The sequence below is a fragment of the Podarcis muralis genome, chromosome 17 (genome assembly GCF_964188315.1).
Source record: "Podarcis muralis chromosome 17, rPodMur119.hap1.1, whole genome shotgun sequence".
Lineage (NCBI taxonomy): Eukaryota > Metazoa > Chordata > Lepidosauria > Squamata > Lacertidae > Podarcis > Podarcis muralis.
In genome coordinates this window covers 2,211,341-2,232,545 of record NC_135671.1, presented here as the reverse complement: position 1 = coordinate 2,232,545, position 21,205 = coordinate 2,211,341, and the positions used below count along the sequence as shown (strand labels likewise).

Genomic DNA, 21,205 nt, shown 5'->3' with positions numbered 1-21,205 from the left:
TTGGAGCCTCAGCTTCAGGATCTGTCCTTCCAGTGAGCACTCAGGGCTGATTTCCTTCAGAATGGATAGGTTTGATCTTCTTGCAGTCCATGGGACTCTCAAGAGTCTCCTCCAGCACCATTATTCAAAAGCATCCATTCTTCGGCGATCAGCCTTCTTTATGGTCCAGCTCTCACTTCCATACATCACTACTGGGAAAACCATGGCTTTAACTATATGGACCTTTGTTGGCAAGGTGACGTCTCTACTTCTCAAGATGCTGTCTAGGCCTGTCATTGCCCTTCTCCCAAGAAGCAGGCGTCTTTTAATTTCGTGGCTGCTGTCACCATCTGCAGTGATCATGGAGCCCAAGAAAGGAAAATCTCTCACTGCCTCCATTTCTTCCCCTTCTATTTGCCAGGAGGTGATGGGACCAGTGGCCATGATCTTCGTTTTTTTGATGTTGAGCTTCAGACCATATTTTGCGCTCTCCTCTTTCACCCTCATTAAAAGGTTCTTTAATTCCTCCTCACTTTCTGCCATCAAGGTTGTGTCATCTGCATATCTGAGGTTGTTGATATTTCTTCCGGCAATCTTAATTCCAGCTAGGGATTCATCCAGCCCAGCCTTTCGCATGATGAATTCTGCATATAAGTTAAACAAGCAGGGAGACAATATACAGCCTTGCCGTACTCCTTTCCCAATTTTGCTTGCATAGCCATACTCAAAATACTTCTGTTTCTACTTCTATTTTCTATTTCTAAAGGTTCTTTAATCCCTCCTCACTTTCTGCCATCGAGGTTGTGTCATCTGCTGCTATTTATTTATTAAATCTGTGTGCATAATAATAATTAATAATAATAATAATTTATTATTTGTATAATTGTATACAAATTATATAATACAATTTTGTATTATTTATATAATTTAAATTTATTTATATAATTTATATAATATTATTTATATAATTTATATTTATCTTTATATATAATTTATATAAAATTATATAATACAATCGAGCTCTGCAGTTTTATGATAAATCTATGGAACGGTATTTTTTTTGGAGTTTAAAAAGAGAAGAAAAGGGCGGGAATGAAACGGAACCCGCAAGTGCTACTTCCTTTCAGCTCTATGTACTATTTCCACACAGCCACAAAATGGCGGAAGCGCGCGCGTCTACCATTTCGTAAGTTTAGGGTTTCTGGAGACAGGGCGCCTCATTGGCTGGGAAGGCGCGGGAAGGCGGGGCCCCGGCAGTTCCGGCTGAGGCGGCGCGGCCTAGTCATGGTGCCCGTCCTCCCCGGCCTGTATCTGGGCGGCGCGGGCGGCGGCCTCGGCTTCTCGGATGGCGCGGCGCCGGCCTGGGCGCTGCTGCTGGTGGACTCGGAGCCGCCCGAGGCCGGGGCGGTGTCGGGGGCGGAGGCGGTGCTGCACGTGCCCGCCCTGGACCAGCCCCAGGCCGACCTCCTCAGCCACCTCGACGCATGCGCGGACTTCCTCGGGCGCGCGCGGGAAAGGGGGGCGCGCGCCCTGGTCAGGTGGTGAGGGGCCGGCAAGAAGCATTTGTTATTGTTATTATTGTTGTTATTATTATTATTAGAGCGCGACAGAGGGGCGGGGGAACAACAACAACAACAACAATAATAATAATTATTACTATTATTATTATTAGAGCGCGGCAGACTGGCAGGGGAACAATAAGAATTATTATTATTATTATTATTATTAATATTCTTAGGGCGCTGCAGACGGGCAGGAGAACAACAACAATTATTATTATTATTATTATTAGAGTGCTGCAGACTGGCAGTGGAACAGTAAGAATTATTGTTATTGTTGTTGCTGTTATTGTAATGTATTAGAGCGCAGACTGGCAGGAGAACAACAACAATTATTATTATTAGAGCACCACAGACTGGCAGTGGAACAATAAGAATTAATAGAGCATTGCAGACTGGCAGTGGAACAATAAGAATTTATTATCATTTATTAGAGCGCTGCAGACGGGCTGGGGAACAAGCAGAATTATTATTATTATTATTATTATTATTATTATTATTATTATTATCATCAGAGCGCTGCAGACTGGCAGCGGAACAATAAGAATTATTATTGTTATTGTTGTTGCTGTTATTATAATTATTAGAGCACACACTGGCAGGAGAACAACAACAATAATTATTATTATTAAGAGTGCTGCAAACAGGCAGTGGAACAATAAGAGTTTATTATCATTTAATAGAGCGCTGCAGACTGGCAGTGGAACAATAAGAATTATTATTATTGTTGTTGCTATTATTATAATTATTAGAGTGCTGCAGACTAGCAGGAGAACAACAACAACAACTATTATTAGAGCACCGCAAACTGGCAGTGGAACAATAAGAATTGTTGTTGTTGTTATTAGAGCGCTTCAGACTGGCCGTGGAAAGATGATAATAATAATTCTATTTATTTATTTCAAACAGCATATAATAATTATTATATAAGAAAATGATATAATATAGCAATTATTATAACAAGCAGCTCTAGGGCCCGGTTTCTGCTCCTAATTTGTGTGTGTGTGTGAACCCAGAGACATTTTTGACATTGTTCTGCCACATTTTGTTGTGAAAGGCAACCACCCATCTTTCCTGTTCAGCCGAGAAATACTTTTTACTTCTTCTCTCCCTGATGCTGAGAAATGCTTTTTACTTTTTCTGTGTCTCATGTTCAAACTGAAAAAAAATACATAAAAATTATGTGGCCATCCTCACTTGACATCAAGGGTGCTGCCACACAAGCAGGTTGGATATTGGCCATATATATATACATATCAATATATCAATATATATATATCAATACAGTGGTGCCTCACAAGACGAAATTAATCCGTTCCGCGAGTCTCTTCGTCTTGCGGTTTTTTTCGTCTTGCGAAGCACGGCTATTAGCGGCTTAGCGGCTATTAACGGCTTAGCGGCTTTAAGAAAAAGGAAACAAACTCGCAAGAACTCGCAAGACGTTTCGTCTTGCGAAGCAAGCCCATAGGGAAATTCGTCTTGCGGAACGACTCAAAAAACGGAAAACCCTTTCGTCTAGCGAGTTTTTCGTCTTGCGAGGCATTCGTCTTGCGGGGCACCACTGTGTGTGTGTGTGTGTGTGTATATATATATATATATATATAGCTACGAAAGCAAATATATATATATATATATATGCAGGTTTTGGTGTCCTCGGGTGTCTTCCCGTGTAAAAGTTGGGGTGTCTAGGCGACGTTTCGACGAGGTCTCACTCGTCATCTTCAGGCTGGTGCTTTCGGCTTCTTGTTACTGGAACAGAGCAGGATCTCAGTGTTTGAGTTCCTATAAATACTGTTGAGGAGGTGTGGCCTCTAATGTTCTTGGGCAGAGAGGAAGTTCCCAGGCTAGTGTGCCTTTTCTTCTTTTGTTTCTTAATTACTTGAGGGATATCTTGAGTGATTTCTTGAGTTGTATCCTGAGTACCACTTAGGTGGGTCATTAGGTGTGGATTAGTTGCTAAAGCCTTTGTGTCTTGACCTCTTGAACTTTGTGAAGAGTTTTTCTGGGAAGATGGTTGTACTGCATTTTGTTGTGCTCTGGCTTGGCTTCGTGTATAGGGGCGAGCTGTGGTTTTGTGGTCTGTGCCAGCCAGATCTGTGTAGGGATTGCAGGGGGGTGCAGCATCCGGAGGTGCCACCATGGTTTGGCTACTGGATGGTATCTGTAATTCATCTGTGGAGAGGGTCTGGGTTTGGGTCTGGTGTGGTTGATTGGTGATGGCGTTCTGTGTGCCTCTGGCTCTGGTGTCAGTTTTTGTGGGGAGGGCTAATTTCCAGATGTCTGGCAAGCGGGATGTGTCGTCACGCTTGTTCATGTTGTGAGGGTGTTTCTCTATCTCGATGGCTTCCATGATTATTCTCTTGTGGTGATGTTCCATGTTAAAGAGCAATTTGGAATCTGCAAAATTAACCCAGACCCTCTCCACAGATGAATTACAGATACCATCCAGTAGCCAAACCATGGTGGCACCTCCGGATGCTGCACCCCCCTGCAATCCCTACACAGATCTGGCTGGCACAGACCACAAAACCACAGCTCGCCCCTATACACGAAGCCAAGCCAGAGCACAACAAAATGCAGTACAACCATCTTCCCAGAAAAACTCTTCACAAAGTTCAAGAGGTCAAGACACAAAGGCTTTAGCAACTAATCCACACCTAATGACCCACCTAAGTGGTACTCAGGATACAACTCAAGAAATCACTCAAGATATCCCTCAAGTAATTAAGAAACAAAAGAAGAAAAGGCACACTAGCCTGGGAACTTCCTCTCTGCCCAAGAACATTAGAGGCCACACCTCCTCAACAGTATTTATAGGAACTCAAACACTGAGATCCTGCTCTGTTCCAGTAACAAGAAGCCGAAAGCACCAGCCTGAAGATGACGAGTGAGACCTCGTCGAAACGTCGCCTAGACACCCCAACTTTTACACGGGAAGACACCCGAGGACACCAAAACCTGCATTCCTGTACCCGTGAAAATCTACGAAAGCATATATATATATATATATATATATATATATATATATCAGGGTGGTAATGACAACTGTCCCACAGATATTGAGAGAAATCAAGGGGTGCTTTTTTAGTTTTTATTTTTAGCACAGCCCGCGATCGGATACCTCCATGTCCAGCCAGAAGCCAAAGTACCGGAAAAGACGGGGTTTCTCTGGCCTTTATTCTAACTCGGGTCTTATTACGTGTGACCTAGACATGCTGGTGCTCAAAACACAGATAACATTGAATCTTCAGTTTCTTCTGTCTCTCAGGGCATTAAAAAGAAAAAAAAACACCACCTCCAGGAGAATCCGGAAATCGCCTATACAGGCAATGAGACACGACTGCAATGTGCTTTCTCTTTTCTCTCTTTCTCCCCCCGCAAATCCTTCCCTAGCATTAACTTTTGGCTGAACTTTCACTGTCTAATTTACCTTGTGCCCCGATGTGCTCCCAAATCTCAGCGTGTCCAACTCTTAGCCTGCATAGAAGGCGGAGCAGTCACATAAATTTTTGTTGCTTCGCTTATTACCTGTGTATATAATTTGCTTTCTGTGTTCTTTTTGATGAAGCTTGCAAAAGCCACAGCTGGCTCCATCTGGGACAGTCGATTTGCTCTTCTGTGTGAGAGACAGGGGGGGGGGGGCAGGATGCCTCTTTGAAGATGGCCACTACCACCTGCAATCTTTGTCTGTTCTTGTACACTTCTTTTTTAAAAAGTGGCACCCTGCTTTTAATCAATCTAGCCAATAATCAACAAAACATCATATCCCTACCCTAAGATGTAGAATTTTTGAATTATGGTGCTGGAGGAGACTCCTGAGAGTCCCATGGACTGCAAGAAGATCCAACCTCTCCATTCTGAAGGAAATCAGCCCTGAGTGCTCACTGGAAGGACAGATCGTGAAGCTGAGGCTCCAAGACTTTGGCCACCTCATGAGAAGAGAAGACTCCCTGGAAAAGACCCTGATGTTGCAAAAGATGGAAACCACAAGGAGAAGGGGACGACAGAGGACGAGATGGTGGGACAGTGTTCTCGAAGCTACCAGCATGAGTTTGACCAAACTGCGGGAGGCAGTGGAAGACAGGAGTGCCTGGCATGCTCTGGTCCAGGGGGTCACGAAGAGTCGGACACGACTAAACAACAACAACAAGATGTAGAATGTGTTCCCCACTTTCTCCATCAAGTCTGTTCTTTCTTTCTTTCTTTCATTCTTTCATTCTTTCTGGTTTTGTGTGTACTGATTATACTGGATGCTGGTGACAAATGACAGGAAATGGCCACTGTTAGAAATGTTTGGCTATATGGGTGTTGGTCAAATGGAGCAGGATCCTTATGCTCTTACTTTTGTGTAGGAAGTGCTGGGGGGGGGGGAAATCATTGTTCCTCGGTCCTGTATATCTGAAGGAGCGTCTCCACCCCCATCGTCCAGCCGGACACTGAGGTCCAGCTCCGAGGGCCTTCTGGTGGTTCCCTCTGCAAGAAGCCAAATTACAGGGAACCAGGCAGAGGGCCTCCTTGGTGGTGGCACCCGCCCTGTGGAACACCCTCCCACCAGATGTCAAAGAGAAAAACAACTGCCAGACTTTTAGAAGACATCTGAAGGCGGGCTGTTTAGGGAAGCTTTTAATGCTTGATGCATTACTGTATTTTAATATTTTGTTGGAAGCTGCCCAGAGTTGCTGGGGAAGCCCAACCAGATAGGCGGGGTATAAAATAATAATAATAATAGTAGTAGTAGTAATAATAATAATAATAATAATAATAATAATAATAATAATAATATTGTTCATATAGAATTTCAACCACACTCTTGCTCTCTTGTTAGGACAGGAGTAGCATAATTTTCAGGGAGGTCATGTCTTTCAGGTGGGTGGGGTGGCAGCAGGTAATGAGGGATATTGTGAAACTAGTTTCCCAACCTTGTGCCTCCAGATGTTTTTGGCCTACAACTCCCATCATCCCTGACTAGCAAGACCAGTGGCAAGGGATGATGGGAATTGTAGGCCAAAAACAGCTGGAGGCACAAGGTTGGGAAACACTGATAGAGTACAAAATACATTGTGCATCAAAGTACACAAAGAGCACCTGGGGAAGGCTTGAGCCTCTGACTCTTGAGTATAGTATTTCTAAGGGAAAAGCTGTTGATACACAAGTATATCTTCCAAAGTTGTCATGAGAAATGTGTGTGCAGTGCTCTATTCCCTGAGTACAAGTGAATTGTAAGAAAGATGTTCTCTAGGGGGAAATGCAGTTTGAAGGGAATGAAGGATCTGGTTATTATCTGGTGGGGTTTTTTTCCATTTTTTGTTGTGTGTGACCATATTTTATTGGGTGTCTCCTTGTTTTGTTTTGTTTTCAGTCAAGCTGGAGTCAGCCGGAGTGTTGCTGTTGTGACTGCCTATTTAATGAAAGCCAATAAACTCCCTTTTGAAGAGGCCTATGCCTTTGTCCAGGCCATCAAACCAGATGCCAAGTGCGTTTTTATTTGATAAAATTTGTTTTCCTTCCTTGTGAAGATTGGATTGTAATCAGAAGGCTTCCCCCCCCCCCCCCTTGTTCCAGAATGAATGAAGGCTTCGAGTGGCAACTGAAACTCTATGAAAAAATGGGCTGTGAAGTCGATGTGACCAGTACTATTTACAAACAGTATCGTTTGCAAAAGGTTACAGAGAAATATCCTGGTAAGGAAATAGAAGTGCTTTTCTAATCTCTTAACATTGGGCTAGAAATGGCTACATACAAATTCCGCTACTGTATTCACATTGGAACTGAACTTGCGTTATTGAACTCTACTTGAATTGCCTCCCCCCCCCCCCCCAATGTTCTTCCACCTGGAATGGGTAATAACAAAACTCTGTAATGAATAGCACTCTTTTTCAAACATGAGTTGTATTATAGATAGACTAGTAAGTTTGAATTCTTAAAGCGTGGATACATGTTACTGACTGCTGTTGGAAATTGCCCCCACCCCTGGCTATGAGCCTTAGTACATTGAATACTTGCCATGTAAGACCAGCTCCACCTCTCATTTTCCCTGCTCATTTCCCAGCCTCTAGTTAAAATTCGCTTCTGAGAAGAATTAAACGAAGACAAACAGCACAGTGAGAAAGCCAAACAGCAACTTCTTCGCTGTATACCTAGCTTTCCATATTTCTTTAGCTTTTTCTACCTGCTAGTGTTGAATTCTTCAGAATCTTCAGCGGCTGGAGCTGTTGCTTGACAGGGGAGTGTAATTTGGAGCCACATTCCCAGTGAAGGGGAAATAATTCCCACAGTTCAGCTTTCTGTCCCATGGATGCAGGAGTCCACAATCTTAAGTTTGAGTTTGGGAGCTGGGAATTATTTCTACTAGCCAGTGGGAATATATTTAAAGTATCCCTGAACACATGCAGAGTGTTTTTCTCTTTCCACTGTATGAGTGCAATCTGTCCTCCAAATAAAATTGCTGTGCTACATGCCAGAGTCCCTGCACTAAATGAAACACTTCCCCCACCTCTATAGTACAGTGGGCGCTCAGGTTGCGAACATGATCCGTGCGGGATGCACGTTCGCAACCTGCAGCGTTCGCAATCCGTGTCTGCGCACGCGCGGGTTGCGATTCGGCGCTTATGCGCAAAGCGCAATTTAGCGCTTCTGTGCATGCGAGACCGCCAAAACCCGGAAGTAACCCGTTCCGATACTTCCGGGTTTCGGCGGTCCATAACCTGAAAAAACACAACCAGAAGCGGCTGTAACCTGAGGTATGACTGTACAGCATATACTTAACTAAGGAACACAGACACCCCCTTCCCAAAGTCAAATCTAGGTATTTCAAATTCCCATCCAGTATCATCTCTATTCTGGGCTCTTCATTCCCTCAGTTGGTTCTGAGGAAGTTGGTGCAACAAATCTTTTTCCTCTTGTCTGAAGTGGGACACGGGGTGAGAGAGGCAAGCTAGAAGTGCCCTCAGCTGCAAAAGGCAGTTGTTGGGAGGAGCCCAGGGGTTTGATATCTTCTTCTGAGGAAACTTGCAGAAGCAGGATCTGCAAGGTAAAGGTAAAGGTAAAGGTACCCCTGCCCGTACGGGCCAGTCTTGACAGACTCTGGGGTTATGCGCCCATCTCACTCAAGAGGCCAGGGGCCAGCACTGTCCGGAGACACTTTCGGGTCACGTGGCCAGCATGACGAAGCTGCTCTGGCGAGCCAGAGCCGCACACGGAAACGCCGTTTACCTTCCCGCTAGTAAGTGGTCCCTATTTATCTACTTGCACCCGAGGGTGTTTTCAAACTGCTAGGTTGGCAGGCGCTGGGACCGAGCAACAGGAGCGCACCCCGCCGCGGGGATTCGAACCGCCGACCTTTCGATCGGCAAGCCCTAGGTGCTGAGGCTTTTACCCACAGCGCCACCCGCGTCCCTGATCTGCCAGTAGGTAGGCTGCAAAAGCCTCCAACCTTGATATACTATGAATAATCGAGCACACCTAAACTGGATCTCATTGGTGCAAGAGCAGAAATCAGTTTTCAGCAATCTTTCGTCCAGAAGAATCCACTCCTGGTTTTCTTTTGGCACATGCCAGCTTCCTTTCTCTGTAACAGCCCTGTTTTGGCTCCCCCCAACCTTTCTATTACTCGGTCATTTAGAAATTAGGTAAAGTGAATGGAGTTTTTGATTGCTAGTTGAAAAAACGTTCTAATTTCAGACTTTACTGATTACTAGTCTGTCTTAAGGTGTTTGTGTGTAAAGGTCTTAAGCTTTAGTGTGACAGTTTTGGGCTACAGTCTCATGTATTCCCTCTCCCTTTTCAAGGCAAGCTGAACAAATGCCTCCTTTTCAGTTTTTTATTTTGTAATCAGACCTTGTGTGTGTACCAAATCTCAAGAGTCTAAATTATGTGGAAGCACATTCACATTTTTATGTTCCTATGAATGAGGCCGATATGTGTAATTCTTTCTTTTCTTTTCTTTTCACATTATCAAGCTGCATAAGGGAACAGTTGAGGCAAGTCTCAATGGCATCCTCGGTTTAGAATTTTGTTATCGTTTTCAGGTTGGACTAAATCAAATATGAAAACCCAAAGAATGGGCTTTGCTTGCATTAAGAATAATAAAGTTGCTTCTTCTTCTTCTTCTTCTCTTCCTCTCTCTCTGTGTGTTTGTGTGTAAAGGAATCTTTCTTGGTCTCCTATCTTGCTGTCAGGGCGGTGCTTTGTGCTACAAAAGAACTTGGGCACATGCACAGAGTGTTTGTGAAGCATTTTTCACAATGTCAAGGCTAAAGATCAAGCAGTCCATGTTATGTAAGACATAAAGCTGGTTGGAATTGCAGAAATATGGATCCTCCACTTTCTAGTGCCTCTGCTCAGTGAAGAAAGGGAGGAGCCTGTAAGCATATTTTATAAAACACGGTGTTTCAACTGGAATAGTATAAGCTGTTAAAACCAATGAAAAGTCAAAAGTCGCGAGCTGGCTTTCGAGTTTCACAAAACTCTCCTTCAAGCTGGATGCTAAAAATGCTGATAACATCAAACAAAGTTAAAGGTTTGTGTGAGGGGAAACACTGTTGCAGGTAGGAAGTTTGGTGGAAGCCCCATTTGCAAGATGTGACAGTCTTCAGATGGCGCTTCCGGAAGTTCTTCACAAATTTACCTAGATATTTGCTAATAAAAAGATTGCAACATTTCCCCTTCTGCTTGGCAGAGGCTTGTGAGCTGTAATTAATAATAATATTTATTAGCTATATAAGGTAAAAGGGTAAAGGGACCCCTGACCATTAGCTCCAGTCGTGGCTGACTCTGGGGTTGCTGCGCTCATCTCGCTTTATTGGCCGAGGGAGCCGGCGTACAGCTTCCGGGTCATGTGGCCAGCAGGACTAAGCCGCTTCTGGCGAACCAGAGCAGCACATGGAAACGCCGTTTACCTTCCCGCCGGAGCGGTACCTATTTATCTCCTTCACTTTGACATGCTTTCGAACTGCTAGGTTGGCAGGAGCTGGGGCCGAGCAATGGGAGCTCACCCCGTCTTGGGGATTCGAACCGCTGACCTTCTGATCGGCAAGCCCAAGAGGCTCTGTGGTTTAACCCACAGCGCCACCCGGTCCCCTAGCTATTTATAATGTATAAATATGACACTTTACAAGGAGGTATCTGCCCCAAGTGGCTTACTTACAGCCTGGGAATATATTACTATGTGCTCAGTCTTTTTTTCATCATTAGCATGCCTCTTGGCTCCTGGTGCTTCACATGAGGAGTGGCAGTACAAAGCATGGCACTTTCTCAGGCACAGAAAAAGAGGCACACGGTGGCATGAACCACCAACCCTCCCTAATTGGATGTAGACATGTTCTCATTATAATGAGCAACAAAGACGTAGCTGCAAATGTCTTGCTTTGTATCTGATTCCTTTTTGCGTATGGCCAGCATAAGAACACACCTCAGTTTGGTCTTTCCAACAAGCATTTCTTAAAGTTAGGATCTGCCACCCCAGTTTTGTACATGGACTTAGGCACTCATGCTCAAGGTTAATCTGAGCTTAGGCTCCCTCTTCTGTTTTCCACATGGAACTCAGCTTTGCCTGTAAGTCAGGCATGGCCAAACATGGCCCTCCAGCTGTTTTGGGACTACAATTCCCATCATCCCCGACCACTGGTCCTGTTAGCTAGGGATGATGGGAGTTGTAGTCCCAAAACAGCTGGAGGGCCAAGCTTGGCCATGCCTGCTGTAAGTCATCTCATTACTGCTCCATGGCAAGAAACTTAAAAGTATCCTACTGTCAATCAAAAGTGATGCTACCTTTTGTTACGGGAAAGCTCTTCCTCTTCTAGCCAGATTTGCAACCTTGATCAGTCTCTGTGGGATCCTCCAGGATGGATTGTTCTTGCCCTAGCTAGTAGCTCCCCCTTCCTGTCTCCTCTGCTTGACTCCTTTCTTTTTGTCTGTCTGTGTTCGTTATTTTTCTCAGATCTAGTCAGGAAGTTAAAGGGAGCACAGAGGCTTATTCTCCCGTTTCAAGGCACACTTTCTGCTTTTCCCCATTTGGGGCAGGGGGTTCGAGGAAAACCTAGGTTGCTTGCTTGGGTATTGCACCTTGTGGGTCTTGAAGGATCTTCAGAATCCTTGCCTACATTGCAGCCTTTTCCCCTGGTTGTCCCCAGATAAAAAGTGGTATCCTGTTATCTGAGAGTCAGGTTGCCTGACCACCCAAAAATTTGTACTTGGCTGCTCCAAAAACCCCAGACTCTTGAATAACACTGAATCTTGGGATATTCACTCTTCCTTTGGAACAGGTAAATGGCACTTCCACTCTTGCATTTCTCTCTTTCACTTCAGTTTTCCTGATCTTGCTCTTCTTTCTACCCTCACATTTCAAGCTTTCATTTCCCCCCCTCCTAGGCCTCCATTGCAGCCTGCAAGATCCCTAGTGCCCCTTCTCTTCTCCTAAAATGCAATAGTAATACTTTCCGCTTTCATCTCTCTCCATAGAAACCAGTGTGTTCAGATGTAATGTGTGATCAGGGACACATGTAGGCAGCAGAGGAAAAGGATGGAAACTGAGGTGCAGTAATAGGGGGAAGAACATGCAACATCTGCAACATGTGCTTTTGGGCCCAGGTGGTCGTGCCAAAGGTTTCACAGAAAATGTGGCTTTTTAGGGTGGATTTGAAGAAAGCAAGAGAGTGGGAGTATCACAGGCATTTTGGGAGGCAGCTCTAGGCCAGGCATAGGCAAACTCAGCCCTCCAGATGTTTTGGCACTACAACTCCCATCATCCCTAGCTAACAGGACCAGTGATCAGGGATGATGGGAGTTGTAGTCCTGAAACATCTGGAGGGCCGAGTTTGCCTATTCCTGCTCTAGGAATTGGGCAGCAATGGAGAAGGAGTGATCCAAAGGAGCAGAAGACTTGCCCCCCGGCTCCTTTGGGAAGAAGGGAGGGATATAGATTCAATAAACTAAAACGAGACCTTTGGGCGACTGGTGGTGAAGTGAACAAGTAGTCATGGGTTTGAACGCGTCTGGATAGAAGAGTGGAGATGTAAGGGGCAAGGCTATTGATGGTTTTGAAGGCAGGGATGCAGGATCCAGGAGTGGATAGGAAGCGGGTGTAGGACTTTCTTAGATTACTGCCAGAAAGAGACAGAACTACACAAGTGCTGGCTTTTATGGTTTCAAAAAGAGTGATGGTTGCTGCTTTCCCCCCTAGTATTCTGTGGGGCAAACAGATCATTTGCACCAAGCACTAACTTAATTCATTTGCAAAGAGCTTCCTGAATAATCTACTTAAGATACATAAGTTCTTAACCCGAGGTACCACTGTATTGCAAATAGGCTTCCACGATGCCCTTTATCATCAGCATATTTCTCCTACTCCTTTTGTTTAACATCCAGCCTGCTCAAAAGTTCCATGAAATGCAAAAGTTAGCGTACTGCTTTGAGACTTTGACGTGAATATAATAAAGGTATCATGGCACCTTGAACTTCTTGAAGGAAAAGTGGGCTATAAATGAATTACCGTATTTTTTGCTCTATAAGACTCACTTTTTCCCTCCTAAAAAGTAAGGGGAAATGTGTGTGCGTCTTATGGAGCGAATGCAGGCTGCACAGCTATCACAGAAGCCAGAACAGCAAGAGGGATCGCTGCTTTCACTGCGCAGCGATCCCTCTTGCTGTTCTGGCTTCTGAGATTCAGAATATTTTCCCCCTTGTTTTCCTCCTCCAAAAACTAGGTGCATCTTGTGGTCTGGTGCGTCTTATAGAGCGACAAATACGGTAAATAAGTGAAGCAGGTACTGCTGCTTTTGTTTTAAAAAAATTTTAATTGATGAACATAGCTGATAGCATGTTTATGTGAAATTGGTTTTTGCAGTGATCTCGTAAAGTGAGAATAAATGCACTTTTTAAATAATAAAAGCAGATTTTATTGTAAAGTCCCCTGAACATTTTGCTTCAGGATAATATATAAATGCAGTAAACCAATACAAGCTTTTAATGTTTAATGATGACTATCTGCAAGTTTATAAATGCACCACTGCTTCTTCTTTTCAGAGCTACGAAATCTGCCGCGAGATGTCTTTGCAGTTGATCCAAACACTGTACAGCAAACTCCAAACACTGAGGTTCTGTACAGGTGTAGAAAGTGCAGGTATGGGACTCCACGAATATATTTATTAGATTTATATCCTGCTCTATCCTGTGACTTACAGCAGTTACTTTCAAATAGTTACACTTCTGTCCCCATGGATCTGGTCTGGGGAGCCGAAAAGGTGTCCTGTCTTGATTTACTTGGTTCACACAAATAAATGTAGTATTTGTGCTGCCTGATAAACGTTGTGATGCAAGGGTCCTTGCCAAGGCTGTGTTTTGGCAAGCTTTTAGTAAAACCATATTTCTCTGGAAGTTTTGAGTAATTTATTGTGTGGAAAAATATATCTCTTCTGACTTGTAGGGCACCTTATTCTGACAGGTAAAACAGACCATGTTCTTGCAAATTGCACAAGATGTGGTAAACTTGTTTTTGTGAGTGGATGTCAAATTGAAGAAGATGGGAAGGTGATTTACTATTCTGCTGTACCAAAAAAAATGGGTGCAGATAAAAAACTAGAATCAGGCAGAAATGTCCCCACCTAATCTTCTCTGCAGTAAGCTAGGTTTCTATGCATTGTGGGTTCTGCCCCCCCCCCCCATGAGGAAAGCATCCATCATTCACTTTCTACATGCAGTTTGAAGTGACACTGTCCCAATACAGATTTACCCCTTTCTCTGCTTTTATGACAACTGGCTCAGTGTCCCAGATATACAGCAGCGAATAGATTATATATAAATAATACTTGAAAAATGGAGATGTTGGGGTCAGACTGTGTAAGAAAAGGGAAAGAGCTATGATTCCAGATGTCAGAAGCCCAGGGCTAAGGCTCTGTAGCAGAGCGAGAAAACAATTTGGTTTTAATTAACCCTCGTGGGCAATATATAATATAAAGTAGAAGGAAGCAGTGCTATAAACGTTTTGGAACTTAATGCGGCAGCAGAACGAGCTTTCTGAAGGAGCCATGGTGATTTGGTGTCTCATTAGACTGCACAGCCATGAGATCTGCCTTGCTGGAGGTGAGAGTGGAAGTGTCAACTGAGATAACCTGCGGCTCTTAGCAGCTCATGTCCTTTGGCAGTGCTCCCTGGTTACTGCTGAGAGGCAGTGGCATGCCTGCCAATTGCTTGATTTGGGGAGAACTCTGCAGATGGAGAGACCCAATCCTTCCTTTCCCCCCTCGTAGCAGCCCTTGTTATCTTGCAGGCAAACTGATAGCAGCTACATGAGAATTGGGTGTTGGATGTGTATTACTTAAGTGACCCATTGAACAAAGATCTGGAGCCGATCTGAACACAATTTGATTGCACATGCCAACTTTAGTGGTCTTTGTGTCTGACCTGATTACAAGTTTGCTTGCTGGCCGACTAAGATGTCATCTTGGCATGTTGTCCTGATCCCCTGGCCTACCTGGCAGTAAGTCGGTGTGCCAAGTCCAAGTTCAAAATCCAAGGGTCAATCAGCAGAAGCCACACCCAGAGTCAGAAATCCAAAGTCCAAAGGTCAGGAAAGGAGGTTCAGGGTCAATCCAAGTAGCCAAGCCTGAAGTTCTGCAGTTAGAATACAGTCCAGCATCAAACCCAAAGTGCAGTCCTGTGAGGTCCAAGAGCACCCAAGTCAAGGTCCCTCAACATAATAATAATAATAATAATAAGGCTCAGGGCGGCTAACAAGCAATAATAAAAACCAAGTTGAATGAATACAACTTAAAAACAAAATTAAAATACAACATTAAAATATTGAAACATTAAAATGTAGCCTCATCGCAGGAGGAGAAAGGAAAAGAAAAAAGAAAGAGGGGGAGGGAATCAAGTTGACTCCAAGCCAAAGGCCAGGCGGAACAACTCTGTCTTATAGGCCCTGCGGAAAGAAATCAGATCCTGCAGGGCCCTGGTCTCATGAGACAGAGCGTTCCACCAGGCCGGGGCCAGAGTTGAAAAGGCCCTGGCTCTGGTTGAAGCTAATCTAACTTCCTTAGGGCCCGGGACCACTAGGGTGTTGCTATTTATGGACCTTGAGGCTCTCCGTGGGGCATACCGGGAGAGGCGGTCCTGTAGGTACGAGGGTCCTAGGCCGTGAAGGGCTTTAAAGGTCAAAACCAGCACCTTAAATCTGACCCTGTACTCCACCGGGAGCCAGCGCAACTGGTAAAGCACTGGGTGAATATGCTCCCATGGCAGAGACCCCATGAGGAGCCTCGCTGCAGCATTCTGCACCCTCTGGAGTTTCTGGGTCAGCTTCAAGGGCAGCCCCGCGTAGAGCGAATTACAGTAGTCAAGTCTGGAGATGACCGTCGCATTGATCACTGTGGCCAGGTCGGGGCGGGAAAGGTAAGGGTCCAACTTGGGTAATTGAACAGACACAGCACCTCAGCTTTGCTGCCCTGTTATACTATACCTGCTGATTGCAGCACCTGGGCTTGATGAGGCATGTGACCCTCACCTGCTCCCAGCCTACTCCAGCACACTTCCTCCCAGAACTAGCGAGCCCCACCTGGCCAGCTAGGGAGCTGGGCTGTGGGCCCTTGCCTGCCTTAGCCTTCTGGAGCACCCTGCCTGCTGCTCCCTACACCTCAGAGCCTGCCGTCTACATGGAGACAGGGGGCCCTCTGGTGATGGGTCCTGTTGCTCTGTTTCCTGTTCACTGACCCCCATCCCCTCGCCCTCCTCTGCCCCCCTGTGAGTACTTCCTACACCAACATCTCCTTCCCCATCCCCAGTTTGCCCTGGTGTGTCTCCAAGTCCTGGCCACACCTTTCGCTGGAATCCTCTTTCTCCTCCCTTTGGTCCTGATAATTCAGAGAACCTATTGGGACTGGCATGGCAACATTTTCACACCTGTATAGGCGACGACTATTTCAGGTGTATCCAATTGACGTGTGATCGCTGATGTGCAGGTCCCTTTGGATCTGGAAGAAGGCAGAACAGGGCAGGGCACTCAGGCGATGTGTGTAGGGGCTGGGAATGGAACCCCTGCGCAAAATGGTTGCTGCCTGAATATGTAATAGGGTTGTGGTATAGGATGCGGTTGCCTTCTGGTGTTGCTGTGCAAAGTGTGCATTAGTTTAAAAATGCAAGGAAAATGAAGATCCAATTCTAAGCGATTCTTGTGGGCCTACCCAGTAGTCTTGGCCAGAAGTGACCGCCTGGATTAATTTATTGCAGGTTGCTTGCAAATGCCTTATCCTTTGACCATATTGGAGATACATGGGAACTCCAAGTAGGCTTCAGCAGTCAGATCAGGAGAGCTGCCTACGTAACCAAAATAACATCTTTAGAAGAATGGAAGAAGGATATCATCCTAAATTAATGCATGGATTAAAGAACTTAAGAAAGTGGCAATATGAAAACCTGTTAACGTGTGAAAGAATGTGATTAGGAACTCCCACAATGAATTTTTCTGTTGACTCCATACTATTTACTCACAGTTACTGCCTCATATCTTATTGATGTGAAAGATAGTTTAGATACAGTATACTGTTGCTTTAGATTATATGTTTCTTTCATTTCATATGCTTTAATGAACAAAGATGACATTGCTTTCAGATACCTTTCCAAGTCATCCTGTTACCTTTGTTTCTGGACGACAGGCGCCTGCTCTTTCGAAGTTCAAGCATTTTGTCCCATGATGAAGGCAAGGGACCTGCTGCTTTTGCTCATAAGAGGCTTTCAAGACCTGCCCCTTTTCCCTGTGATGACCAGTCTAGGTGTACTTCTTACTTCATTGAGCCCGTGCAGTGGATGGAACCTGCACTCTTAGGAGTGATGGATGGACAGGTGAGGGGAAACAATCACAGTTTTAATTTTGGAAATCTTCAGCTAGTTAGCTAAGAAAACGGCAGCAAAGCAAGCAGTGAGCTGAAGGGGAACCTGAGCAAATACAGTGGAACCTCGATTGTCGAACATTTCAGAAGCTGAACATTTCAGCTTTCGAACGCCGACAACCCGGAAGTGAATGCTTCCGTTTTCGAACATGCCTCGGAAGTCGAAGGGGCTTCTGAGGTGCATTTCTCTTATTTTCTCAATGGATTTTGCCGACCGGCAATTGCGCCTCAGTTGTTGAACGTTTCAGAAGTCGAACAGTTTTCCGGGATGGATTACATTTGACAACCACGGTTCCACTGTATTGAAAAGTGAAATGGAGCTGAGAAAATGATGGGCTTGGGGGGGATTTTATAGGACCCATGGATACTTGTCTGCATGTGTGAGTGTGCATTGTTTGCAACAACAACAACAACAATAATAATTTATTTGTACCCCGCCCATCTGGCTGGGTTTCCCCAGCCACTCTGGGCAGCTTCCACAAAGACCAATAATACACTAAGATGTCACACATTAAAAACTTCCCTGAACAGAGCTGCCTTAAGATGTCTTCTGAATGTCAGGTAGTTGTTTATCTATTTTACATCTGATGGGAGGGCGTTCCACAGGGCAGGCGCCACTACCGAGAAGGCCCTCTGCCTGGTCCCCTGTAGCTTTGCTTCTCGCAATGAGGGAACCACCAGAAGGCCCTTGGCGCTGGACCTCAGCGTCAGGGCAGAACGATGCTCCTTCAGGTATACTGGACCGAGGCTGTTTAGGGCCTTAAAGGTCAACACTAACACTTTGAATTGTGCTCGGAAACATACTGGGAGCCAATGTAGGTCTTTCAAGACCGGAGTTATGTGGTCTCAGCAGCCGCCCCCAGTCACCAGTCTAGCTGCCGCATTCTGGATTAGTTGTAGTTTCCGGGTCACCTTCAAAGGTAGCCCCACGTAGAGCGCATTGCAGTAGTCCAAGCGGCAGATAACTAGAGCATGCACCACTCTGGCGGGACAGTCCGCGGGCAGGGAGGGTCTCAGCCTGCGTACCAGGTGGAGCAGAGAGAGCTTGGGTAACAGAACTTCAGATGCTGAGTAATGTGGCCAGAGGAGACCAGATTTTATGTTGATTTGAACGAACCAGCCAAATCTTTAGAAGTTGGAGATCCATAGCGATAGTTAGTTTTGAAGTTTATCTTTTCCTGTAATCGGAGATGAGATGGAGCATTAAGCGAGTTGTTTATCTTGTTCTTTTGCAGCTTCTGTGCCCAAAATGTACATCGAAGCTGGGCTCCTTCCATTGGCAAGGTGAACAATGTTCGTGCGGCCATTGGGTGACCCCTGCCTTCCAAATTCACAAGAGTCGTGTGGATGAAGTAAAAGGACTGCTGCCCATGGGTACCGTAAAAAGGTGAACTTGGTTTGTACTTCCACAGTCCAGTCAGTGGCCTCGTTCCTGTATAAAGGATTGTGTTACCTATAGGTTTACAGCAAGTGATACGTACGACAGAACCAGTTGAACCTGAGTGTTTCCAGGAAAGCCATTTTGTACTGGAATACCTAGACTTCATGTGTCATTTTAAAAAAGATAAAAAGAAAGAGGGAGCAGGCCCTAGGGGTAAGCCAGAGCTGGGGGCAAGATGAGGACTGTGGCATGTGGTAATGAGGGCATTAACCATTCTCTGCATCACGGTTCTGATGAAAATCTCACTTCCCTACTCTTCCTGTATGCCAAGGTCCTGACTTTTATCAGCCTCCCCCGTCCCCATGCCGACGGTTTCTTCAAAACGAAACAAAGATGTGTGCAATGCAATTTGTTGCTTGTCCCTAGCTTGTTCACTTGTTTTGTCAAGAAATTTTCCAAAATGTTCTGCATCCAGTGGGTTTACATAAACAAACCCGCTTGGTTTTAGCGTCCAAAAGACTATTAAGGAAAAGTAATTAGGGAGACACTGCAGCTGTTAGATTGCTATAAAATAGCGTTCTGAAATTTGATAGTTTTGGTGCAAAATATGATTGGACGTTTGGGAATACAGAACAGGAAGAGAAATTGTCATGATGATACAGGAGTGCCAGCCACTGGATGCCTGGTGCCTAATTATCACTTTCAACTGGATTGTAACTTGGAAAAGGACTATCAGAAAAACCGCTTTGCAAGTGTCTCTGGTGACTGTTGATTTATCAGCAATAAGTTATATGTTATGATTTCCTACATCATGAGGGTTTCTAACAATCTGTTGTGAAATGGATCCAAATTACAGGTAGCCAGCATTTGCTGAATCACTTGACTGACAAAAATTAGTATTGGTTTCTAGGTCATTTACTGAAAGGGTTTGTAATCTTTTCCCAACAAGGTATATTACGTGCTGTATGCAAATTGCATTTTGAAATTAAAAAATTTTACTGAAAACTTGGTGTGTGAGTTAATGGTAGGGGAGGGGAATTGGTAGGCTGTTACATTACAGAGATGCTCAGTTGTCGAAGATAATTAAGAAAACAGCACTGTCTGCAGATCTAAAGCAAGATGACAGATACTAAATATGCTTTTGAAGTATATTTTCAATATCAGAGTTTTTAAGGGCTGGGCTGCTCACCTCAACTGATAGGGGACTTGCAACTTGCACATCTTGGAAGTACAAGTATTTGTTGATGTCTAAATATATGCACAATCCCTACTTTATGTATGTTTCATCCTTTTCCATGGGACATGGTATTGCTTAATTCCCCTTGAGCAAGTTTCAGGTTAATACACTTACAAGGTTCCAAACATATTTCCATGTTTCCTTATTTTGCATATTGTTTTTTTAAAAAAGCAAAAGCTGAGATTTTAAAACAAAAGCTGAAATTCTTGTGAAATATATTTTAGAATGAAATGTGACACAAATTAGGCCAAGGCATTGGACAGCCATAAAAATGGAAGGGTTGATAAAACTCTGGGGTTGAAGAAGTTAACGCTGACACATAAGTGGGGAAAAAAAATAATTTAGTGGATGGGTATGGGGGTTTTTTTTAGTGTATGGAGGGGGTCAATAAGATGTTTAGTGAGGCAGATACTAGTTCATGTTAAAAGAGGCAAATTCATAAGATTATAGCAGGTCTTTCTTGGCTCAGAAATGTACAGTATTTGGGTTAACACAGAACACTTAAGCAAGCTAGAAATGTGTGTGTAGAGTCTGATCTTTGTTTTGCAGTTCCACAGTTAAACCCATTGAGGTTTTTTTCCTGGATAAAATGGGGGCCCCTCCCTCCATCACTAGAAGAGTTGCATGTAGAATTCTGTAGCTGATGATAAGGGATTAAGCTCAGGAGTGAATATAATTGGATTAATTAAGACTTCGGAAGCAGGAAGAAATAAAAACTTTGCACCCTGAAACCCAGCACATGGGAAGTCACACAAAATGTACAGTTGGCTTTATAACTGATATATATTTGAATATGAATTGTAATTTGACACTGAAAAAATGTGGCCGTTACTGGATTTTAGTAATTGGAAATTAATAAAAATTATTTACGCAAAAAAAACTTGTGTGTAACATGAAAGCCCGTTTACAAATTAAGAAACAGAAAAGGAAACATTGAGGTTCGACCTGCGTTGGCATAGTAGAACTTTACAAAATGCTGAAACACACCTCATCCTGGTGTAAGAAGCTGCGCCGTCAAAACGAAACTCTGCTACAATCGGTTTTTGCTTTCACTGTTCTTGAGAAGTTCACTGAAGGAAAAGTTCAGGCCCCATGGCTTGCGCTGTGGTTGCGACACACCTGTGTTGATCAGGAGAGCTAAAAGGCTCCCAGCTCTTGAACTTTGACC

The 21,205-nt window shown here is 44.4% G+C and overlaps 1 protein-coding gene across 2 annotated transcripts; it reads left to right on the top strand.

Annotated features, from left to right (window-relative positions):
- The first annotated feature begins 1,263 nt into the window (after positions 1 to 1,263).
- DUSP12 (dual specificity phosphatase 12) lies at positions 1,264 to 19,805 on the top strand. 2 transcript variants are annotated; one of them, XM_028712329.2, is made up of 6 exons: positions 1,264 to 1,517; positions 6,898 to 7,011; positions 7,101 to 7,219; positions 13,560 to 13,656; positions 17,186 to 17,372; positions 18,655 to 19,805. In XM_028712329.2, the coding sequence occupies exons 1-6, from the start codon at positions 1,264 to 1,266 to the stop codon at positions 18,808 to 18,810; spliced, it is 927 nt and encodes a 308-aa protein (XP_028568162.2). In that variant the 3' UTR covers positions 18,811 to 19,805. The 2 variants fall into 2 exon arrangements, with proteins under 2 accessions (XP_028568162.2, XP_028568161.2); XM_028712328.2 differs by having other exon boundaries at positions 1,264 to 1,520.
- Positions 19,806 to 21,205: the final 1,400 nt, after the last annotated feature.

Coding starts and splice junctions, on each gene's coding strand:
- DUSP12 (XM_028712328.2), top strand. CDS start 1,264: ATGGTGCCCGTCCTCCCCGGCCTGTATCTGGGCGGCGCGGGCGGCGGC. Junction 1,521..6,897: donor GCGCGCGCCCTGGTCAGGTG/GTGAGGGGCCGG, acceptor TTTTGTTTTCAG/TCAAGCTGGAGTCAGCCGGA. Junction 7,012..7,100: donor GCCATCAAACCAGATGCCAA/GTGCGTTTTTAT, acceptor CCCTTGTTCCAG/AATGAATGAAGGCTTCGAGT.